This window comes from Ochotona princeps, chromosome 4 (genome assembly GCF_030435755.1).
Source record: "Ochotona princeps isolate mOchPri1 chromosome 4, mOchPri1.hap1, whole genome shotgun sequence".
Classification (NCBI taxonomy): Eukaryota; Metazoa; Chordata; class Mammalia; order Lagomorpha; family Ochotonidae; genus Ochotona; species Ochotona princeps.
This window is the reverse complement of record NC_080835.1, coordinates 657,368-666,725: the sequence shown is the minus strand read 5'-3', so window position 1 is coordinate 666,725 and position 9,358 is coordinate 657,368. Positions and strand designations below refer to the sequence as shown.

The 9,358-nt window shown below is 64.4% G+C and overlaps 1 protein-coding gene across 1 annotated transcript; it reads right to left on the bottom strand.

Moving 5' to 3' along the window:
- Positions 1 to 942, bottom strand: MRGPRE (MAS related GPR family member E). Its single transcript, XM_004599252.2, has one exon. It carries the CDS (start codon positions 940 to 942, stop codon positions 1 to 3), a length of 942 nt encoding a protein of 313 aa, XP_004599309.2.
- Positions 943 to 9,358: the final 8,416 nt, after the last annotated feature.

Here is a 9,358-nt window from a genome sequence, read left to right as displayed (position 1 = left end):
TCAAGCCTGGACCTCTACCAGGCCCCTGCGGGAGGCCTCCCTCGCGGGTCCCGGCTCCGCATCGTCCCCCAGCGCCCGCTGCAGCACCAGCCGCAGGGGCTCTCGCAGCCGGCGTCCACGCGCGCTGCCCAGGCAGAAGTAGCTGGCGGGCTTGGCGGCGCAGTGCGCGGCGGCCATGAGGAGGCTGAGGTGGTAGAAGTGGTGGGGGATGTGCCAGTGCAGGTTGCGGGACAGCCAGTAGACACCGAAGGGCAGGCCGCCGAAGAGGAAGAGGAGGGCGGCTAGGAGCAGCAGGGCTGGGAAGCCCCGGGCCTGGGGCCGCGGCAGCCCGCGTTCCAGCCTCAGCAGCAGCAGGAGGCTGGCCACGCACACGGCGCAGCACAGGGCGGCCAGCAGGGCGGCAGCCAGCAGCCAGAGCGTCCGGCACAGGGGCCGGCTGGGCTGCCCAAAAAACTGGGTGCAGGCGCCGCTGAGCAGGAGGTGCAGGAGCAGGCAGAGTGCCCAGGCCAGCGCGCACACGCAGGTGGTCAGGTGGCGCGGGCGGCGGCACGGGTACCAGGCTGGGAAGAGCGTGGCCAGGCACTGCTCTGTGCTCGCGGCAGCGAGGAGGCTGAGGCCCACCAGGTAGCAGAAAAAACGCAACGTGGCCAGGCTGGCCTGCACGAAGTCGGGGAAGTCCAGCCGGCCTCGCAGCAGGTCGGGGACCACGGCTGCCGCATGGCAGGCCAGGAAGATGAAGTCGGCGCAGGCCGCGTCCAGCAGGTAGATGGCGAACGGGTGACGGTACACGTTGCAGCTGAGCAGCCAGAGCAGCAGGCCGTTACCTAGCAGCCCCGCCAGGATGAGCAGCTCCGTGAGCGCCAGGACGGCCACGCTGAAGGCCACATCTTGCTCAGTGCCGCTGGAGGGCGCCCCGTGCCCTCCGGGTTCCTGCAGTTCCATCCCGGTGGACCCGCTCTCTGCCCCTGTGGTACAAGGACAGCCAGGTCAGGGCTGCCCGTGCCCGGAGCCTCCCCATGGCCGAAGGACTGGGCTGGACGTGTGGGTCAGCGCCCGGGGTCAGGGCTGCCCGTGCCCGGAGCCTCCCCATGGCCGAAGGACTGGGCTGGACGTGTGGGTCAGCGCCCGGGGTCAGGGCTGCCCAGGCCTGGCTCCTCCCCATGGCTGAAGGACTGGGCTGGACATGTGAGTTAGTGCCCAGGCGGGGTCAGGGCTGCCCGTGCCTGGAGCCTCCCCACGCATGAAGGGCTAGGCTGGACGTGTGGGTCAGTGCTCGGGGTCAGGGCTGCTTGGGCCTGGAGTCTCCCTATGCTGGACGTGTGGGTCAGCGCCGGGGTCAGGGCTGCCCAGGCCCGGCTCCCCCCAACGGCCCAGGGACTGGGCTGGACGTGTGGGTCAGCACCTGGGGCTCCCCCCACGGCCACGCCAAGTGGGCCTCTCTGACTTCCCCCTAGCGGTGTCCCTGCTGTCCTCAGCTCCTCCCACCTTCTGGGCCCTTGGGTGCTCCCTCCTCATCCACCCTCACGTCCATCCTAGAGGCCCAGGTGGGATGGAGAGCTGCAGAGGCCCCAAGCAGATGGCTCTCGGGGACAGGCCCCAGGAAGCCCCAGGGCCCGCCGGGGGCCCCGACACCCTCACCTGCACTGCACCCCAAACCCCTCCCTGTCGGACTGGGGAGGTGCAGGATGCCTGGCTGGTGTCATAGTTCAGGGCACCATGATGGGGTTGGGGACTGGGAGGAGGGGAGTTTGTAGAGCCCACCCCTCCCTGGCCTCACCTCTGTGTGTCCCCTGTCTTGGCCAGCTGAGTGGCACCCACAGAGGCCCAACTCTCCCCCGTGCAGCCTACAGGTTGTGGCAGCTTATGGATTTGCCCCAACCCTGGATGGCTGGTGTGGCTGTGGGTACGGGGGCCGTAACCACCCCTAGGTGGGCGGAGCTACCACCTGCTGGCGAGGGTGGGGTGGGCGAAGACAGTGTAGTTGGGGTCCCAGGTTTAGACTGATGAGTTTGAGATCCAGACCCCATCCAGCCCCCAGACCCTACAGCAGTGGCTGGGGCTCAGGACCTGTGTCCTGCTCGGACGAAGGTCGGTTCCAGCACTCCTCCTGGACACCCAGCCCAGGGTGGGGTTAGGGCCCAGGGAGGGCCTTGAACAAAGGCAACAGGGCTGGGGACGGGGGGGGGAGGGGCAGCCACATGGACGCGACAATGACCCTGGGGGTCAGGACAGGGAGCCTGAGTTCCACCCAGGCCCAGCTGCTGCCCCACCTGTGTGTGACCCTGGGCCAGGCAGGGAGTCCCTGGGCACCGTCCTCCCAGCTGGGGCTGTGAGTGGGGCAGAGTGTGTGGGTGGGGTCCTGCAGTCAGTTCCAGGATCTCGGGTGGGTGGGCGGCTTTGTCACATCCTCCATGTTAAGGAGGAGGGGGCTGTGTGGGGAGGAAGCTCAGAGGCCAATAGGAAGGTCTGGGCGTGGCCGGCCCGGCCTGAAGGTGGGCGGTGGCCACCCTCTCCCTGTATGGTCAGTGGGGACCAAGGGACCAAGGCTGGGCATGGCCAGCCCTGCCTGCAGGTGGGCAGTGGCCATCCCCGTCTCTGTGTGGTCAGTGGGGACCCAGGGACCAAGGCTGGCTATGGGTAGCCTAAGGTTTATGCCTCCCTGGGGGGTGATCCTGGACTGAATCACCCCTTAGCTGCTGTCCAGGCTTGGGTGGGGGCTGATGGCTTCAGGCCCCACCTGCTCACGCCCCGCCCCTTGCTGGCCAGCAGGAGCATCCAGAAGGTGGCCCAGGACCCACCCTGTCCCAGCCCTGACCCAGCTCCCACCCAGCCCTGACCTAGCCCAGCCCCAGCCCAGCTCTGTACCAGTCCCATCCCAGCCCCCATCCAGTCCCGTCCCAGTCCCATCTCAGCCCAGCCCCGACCGAGCCCCATCCCAGCCCCGTCCCAGCCCCGTCCCAGCCCAGCCCAGCCCAGCCCAGCCCCAACCCAGCCCAGCCCAGCCCCAGCCCAGCCCCGTCCCAGCCCCGTCCCAGCCCCGTCCCAGCCCCGTCCCAGCCCCGTCCCAGCCCAGCCCAGCCCCGACCCAGCCCAGCCCAGCCCCGACCCAGCCCCGACCCAGCCCCGACCCAGCCCCGTCCCAGCCCAGCCCAGCCCAGCCCAGCCCCGTCCCAGCCCAGCCCAGCCCAGCCCAGCCCCAACCCAGCCCAGCCCAGCCCAGCCCAGCCCAGCCCCGTCCCAGCCCAGCCCAGCCCAGCCCAGCCCAGCCCCGACCCAGCCCCGTCCCAGCCCCGTCCCAGCCCCGTCCCAGCCCTGTCCCAGCCCCGTCCCAGCCCAGCCCAGCCCCGTCCCAGCCCCGTCCCAGCCCCGTCCCAGCCCCGTCCCAGCCCAGCCCAGCCCCGACCCAACCTGAGCTGCTCGTCATTCCAGTCCTGCCTGCTCCTCCCAAGCCCAGAGCTGTCCTGTGGCGGCTGTGCACAGCTCTGGCCCAAGTCAGCTGCCTGCGGTCACGTGGCATCTGTCTGGGAAGGAGCGTCCCTGAGGACACTGAGCCCCCACCCAGGTGTGGGCAGGAAGAGAGCTCAGATGGTCTCCACAGCCTTCCGGGGGCAGCCGCGAGCTGGCTGTGTGGAACCTGGCCAAGCAGTGACCTCACCGGCGCCTGCTTATGGCTCCCGCTTCTCCCAGCCCAGGACTGGGTGGCCAGCAGGGGCCCGCAAGGCGGCACCCGGTGCCTGCTCTGCCTGAGGCTGCAGCTCTGGGTGGGGGTCCCCAGGGTGCAGCAAGTGGGGTGGATCGCCAGGTGTGTAGCAGGTTGGGGGGAGCGTCCCCAGGGTACAGTGGGTAGGGGTGGGTGGGGGTCCCCAGGGTGCAGCAGCCTCAGCACCAGCTACACGTGGCTGCTCCAAGCCCTGTGTCCCCCGTCCACCAGGGCTGTGCCACGAGGTCACAGTGTCACGGTAGACACCAAAGGATGGGGTTGTGGCCCCGCACTCCACCCCCTCCCTCGCACACTGCCGCCTCTCGCTGCCTCCCAGGCACCAGCTTTTGAGATCCACATATTCCTAGAGTGGGCAGGCAGCCCACGGGACACACGCACGAGCAGAGGACCATGCACAGGCTTCAAGCCTCTGGTGTCTCAACAGACGCTCTTATCTGAGATGCTGAGGTTCACATCCCACAGTGCCCACATGGCCCTTGGCGGGGGTCAAGGCCAGCAGCTGGACACTCAGTCGGGACTCCCACGTGGGTGGCAGGGCCTCACCCCTGGGGCCCCTACCCGCACTGGCTAGAAGCTGGGGACAGAGGTCAGGGGTCAGATGCCGGTGCCAAAGGTGGGAGACAGCAGGCCGTGGTCCTCACGCCTCCTCCCTTCCTTCATTTCACAGTTACAGGGAGAGCGAGAGAGATCTTCCATCCACTGCTCACTCTGCAGATGGCCAGGGCTGGGCCGGAACGAAGCCAGGAGCTCCCGCCGGGTCTGTCATGTGGGTGCAGGGGCCCAAGGACTTGGTCCATCCTCCACTACTCTCCCAGGTGCACCAACAGGGAGCTGGATGGGAAGTGGAGGGGCTGGGACTAGAACTGCTGCCATGGGGATGCCAGTGCTGCAGCAGCTTCACCTGTGGCCGTTCTGACACTCAGATCCCTTGGAAGCTGCGTGTGGGACACCGGCTGGGGGCGGGCGTGACACCGGCTGGGGCGCGTGGGACACCGGCTGGGGGGCGGGCATGACACCGGCTGGGGGTGCGTGGGACACCGGCTGGGGTGCGTGGGACCCAGGAGCGCCAATCTCCTCCTGTCTCAGGAGGCTTGCTCCACCCAATGAGAGCCACCAAGCTGGATTTCGGTTCTCTCCACATTTGCAGCTCAGGCAGTAGCCGTGAGTTGCCAAGAGTACCTGGGAAAGCACAACACACACATGGCACACACCTGAAACACACATGACATTACAGCATATATGTGACATGCCACACAGCACTGCAGACAGGACATCACACAACACATGTGACATAACGCAAACAGATACACTTGTGAGCCCATAAAACCACCCATGTACGGCCACGAATGCATATGTAGGACCACATGCGTGTGAACACAGGCAAAGCCCGTCCACAAGGAGCCCCCCCCCCCCCCACGCACACACACGCATCCCCTCTGGAGTCCCGCAGGGAGCCCAAGGAGCCGTCTGACCCCTGTGTCACAGACATGCACACTGACCCATCTTCAGGCTCCCTGCTGAGTCCCTGCACCCAGCTGGTGCTGGCTTGGTCCCTGTGCCGGGCGCCTGCACCGGGGGGCAGGGGCATAGCCACCCAGCAGGACACAGACCCCCCCGGGACCCCGAGACACCGCAGAGACGGGCATCAGGTCGTCCTCACCCTCAGCGGGGACAGGGGCATAGCCACCCAGCAGGACACAGACCCCCCGGGACCCCGAGACACCGCAGAGAGGGGCACCAGGCCATCCTCACCCGCAGCGGGGGCAGGTGCCACGTGGGGTGCCTGCAAGTGAGCGTGGGGCGCCCCGGGAGCCATCCCTGCAGCCCTGCAGGGACAAGGGCGGCCCCGGGACACGCACGGACACGTGGCACGTGGTGTGCATGCGGGACTCCGAAGGAAATGGGCGTTTCTCCTGACTTCTGCGAGCATCTGCGGACTTCACAGTGCCAAGCGCAGTGGTGTTACTCCCCAAAGGCCACGCCCCGGGATCTGACGTCACACGGTCCGATTCCGACGTCATGTGACCCACCCTTACGGCTGTGTCCCAATGGCGTCACTCCCAAAAGGCCCGGCCTCTGAGCCACGCCCATAGGATGCTCTACTCTGTCGTCACATGGCCACACCTCACGTCAAGCGGCTCCCTCTGACGTCACGCCCCCACACCCAATGGCGTCACTCCTCAGGGGTCCCACCCCCAGTTGCAGCTGCAGCCCCGGCTGCTGTGGTCCTTGGGGACTAGAGGACATAGTCCCCAGCAGTTCCTGCAGAAACGAAACTAAGGTGTGAGTTTATTTGGGGGCAAGGTCTTTTTAAAGACTCATTTATCTGAGCCTGCGGAGGGAGAGAGAGACAGGCCTTCCATCTGCCGTTCACACCCCACACGGCTGCTACTGCCAGCTCTGGGCCAGGGGCGAGGCCCTCCGTCCAGGGGTCCCCGTGGGCGCCGCAGGTGGGCCCTCCTCCGCTGCCTACCCAGACATGAGCTGGGAGCTGGGCCAGCATGGGTAGCCGGTGTGGCAGGCGCAGCACAGCCCACATGCTGCCACCTTGTCCCTGCTTGTCCTTGGACTGCACCAGGGGACCTGCCCCAGCCCGGGGCTTGGGGAGTGGTGGGAACTCGGGAGCCAGCTCCCCCACTGTACGGGGTGCCATGTCGGGATCCGACTCCCCAAGGCTGGGAGAATGTTCTGTCGGCGCCCTCGGCTGGGCAGCTGTCCTGGCAGGACCGTGGGGCCGCAGCGCGGTTCACAGCCATGCTGCACCTGGCAGCCCAGTGGAGTGCGTCCACGGAACTGTAGGCCCGGCCACCAACCCACCGCATCCCTCAGCACCCGCTATGAGGCTGTGTTAAATGAATATGTGGCTGGAACAAGAGGGAGAGAGGCAAGAGCTGAGGGGCCCCGAACCCCGGAAAGGAGTGGGGTGTCTTCTGTGTCCTGAGGTACCTGCTGCCCACGTGGGCTCGGGGCATGGATCAGAGAGACCCATGTGGCGCCGTGGCCTAGTGCCCACCTTCCCGGGGGACTCATGGGCAGGAACCGGGTTCTTGGCCATTGTGAGTCCAGAGGACCTTGGCGGTCAGGACTGGCTCCTGTCATCTGCAGGAGGGAGAGGTGGTGACCTGGGCACAGCAGAGGCATGGGGCAGGTGTGGGCGGGAGCAAGGCCAGCGGTCAGCTGAAAGTGACCAAGTGGCTCCCAGGCTGGGAGGCAGGGCAGTGTCTGGGGTCACCGGGGTGCCCCCGCGACGCCCGCAGCCTGTCCTGTGCTGGCCTGTCCTTGTCGCCGTGGTGTGTGGCCTGGGGATGCTGCTGACGTCACAGGCCTCCCCTGCCCCCACAGACCGCTGCCGCCTGGCACTGCCCCAAGACACCCATTAAGGATAAAAGATAAAATGTCCTAGTGCGGGGGGCAGGAGCAGCAGGCAGCAGGGTGGCTCTGCAGTGGGCAGAGGAGAAGGCGGTGCCTGCAGACCTCCAGGCTCACCCCCTAGCCTTGCTGAGGGCTCTCCGGGGCCCCGCATGGCTTCAGTTCCTGTTTTCAGCACAGGGTGGCATCGAGGGAGAGACTTACTCTTCAGTGGGCAGGTCTAAGGATGAGGCTGCACCCAGTCACCGTGCAGCCGGCTGGCCACAATGCCAAGCCGGGGTCAAGGTCATATTTCCAGGTTGGACCCCAAGGACACCAGGTCTCCACTCAGCCCTGGGGTGGTGCTGCTTGAGCCCGAGGCAGTTCAGGCATCTTCCTACCGGCCTGCGTGGCCCTGCCCACGGCTTCTTACAGATGCAAGCTGTAGCCACATGGGAAGCTGAAAACAGCAGGCTATTCACTTATTTATTTGAAAGACGGGGTTACAGCAGAGTGAGCAGGCCACAGGCAGCAGCAGCGATGGGCGGTTATTAAGTACCAACGCGTCCTCAGCGTGGGAGTTTTCTCATGATGGAGATTGGAGTCGCCAAGCTGGAAGAGCTGTGCCCCACCCATGAGCAGACACCCCACAGAGGCAAATGGGACAGCGCCACAGCTCTGTGGATTAAGCCACGGCCTGTGACGGCAGCATCTCCAAAGAGCCGAGTCCCGGCTGCTCCACTTCTGCGGCTCCAGCTAATGCGCCAGGGAAAGCTCCAGAGGATGGCCCCGCATACTCGGGGGAGAGCGGAGGGAGCTTCTGGCTCCTGGCTGTTGCAGAGCAGGGGGCAGTGAGCCAGCAGATGAGGATCTCTATGTCTCTCTTTCAACCAAGACAAATTTTAAAATGTTGGTAGCTACGTTCAGCTTTGGAAACAAGGCTGCAGATCTGTGGACACTGAGCAGGACAGAAGCACTGAGGTGACTGGAGGTTGTGACCGAGCAGGAGGGCCGCAGTGGGGGTCCCAGCTCCCCGATGGCTGCAGGAGGCAGCGCCACGCCCACCCCTGCCAGTGCATGCCCAGCCTACATGTTTGTGGCAGCCTCAGCTCGTGCCTGGTGGGGGAACGCCCGGGGCTATGTACCCACCAGTGCGGTTCAGGGAGGCAGAAAGACAGCAACGAAGCCAGGAAGCGAACCATGAGATAGTCGCGCAGTCGGGCAGGGGACAGTGCACAAAACTGACCAGCTCAGGCACACTCGTGACACGGGTGGGGCGCTGCACAGACACGAGGGGCATCTAGGGTTGTGGTCACTACTGTGGGGTGGTGGACTGCTGAAACGTTCTGGGAGTTTTTAAAAATTATTTTTGTTGAAAAGGTGTTGTGGGGTAAGGAGTTGATTAACGCTCGTTGGGATGGGCAGGAACTGGGCTTGTGGTTAACAACACCTAGCCTAATTAGACTCATCTGTACCCAATATCTTGCTAAATGAGGACGTGGGGGGAAGAGTATATAAGGAGAGGTGAAGGAGCAATAGAGAGACTTCGCAGAGACTTCCACCATCACTGGTCTCCTGTCGGGGCTTCATCCCCACTCTCCCCCTGTCCGCGTTACTGGCTCTGCTGGCCGGAGCAAATGGCACCCAATGTGGGGCACTGCACGAGGGACAAACTGAGGGACCCCTGGACCTACGAAGGTAAGTTTAGAATTAAAAATTTTGCAGGGGCATAAGTGATTTCATTCCCAGACCCTCTCCTTGTCCTGGGTGCGAGGGACAATCTGAGGGCCGCCTGGAACTCTGGAGCGGCATTAATGATTTCATCCCCAAACCTTCTCCCCATCCTGGGGCACGAGGGATAATCTGAGGGACCCAGGAAATCCGGAGGCAAGCTTAGAATTAAATATTTTGCAGGGGCATAAGTAGAAGTTGTCATGGGACCAGAACTTGCTGAACTGCAGGAGATTAAGGGAATCTGAGATCTGCTCCAGTCACAAGGCACCGACACTAAGCCTAAGACTGCGCCCAAGTTCGTGGAACTGTCTGCGAAATATTCCCATGGTTTGCTCTCCTGGTAGCCACCTTTTTTCTCTGGCGCTTGGTAAAAAGTGCTTTGTCGACACCTCAAGCAGTGATGCAACCCTGCCTTGAAAAATTATCTGTTAGAAGGGGGAGAGAGCCACAAACCAGGATAAAAAAAGACCAGGAACCCCAAACCAGACACAGTCTGGAGAAACTGCATGAAGAAGATTCGCGGTCCTCTTCTGAGAAGGAGGAAGGGGAAGAGGA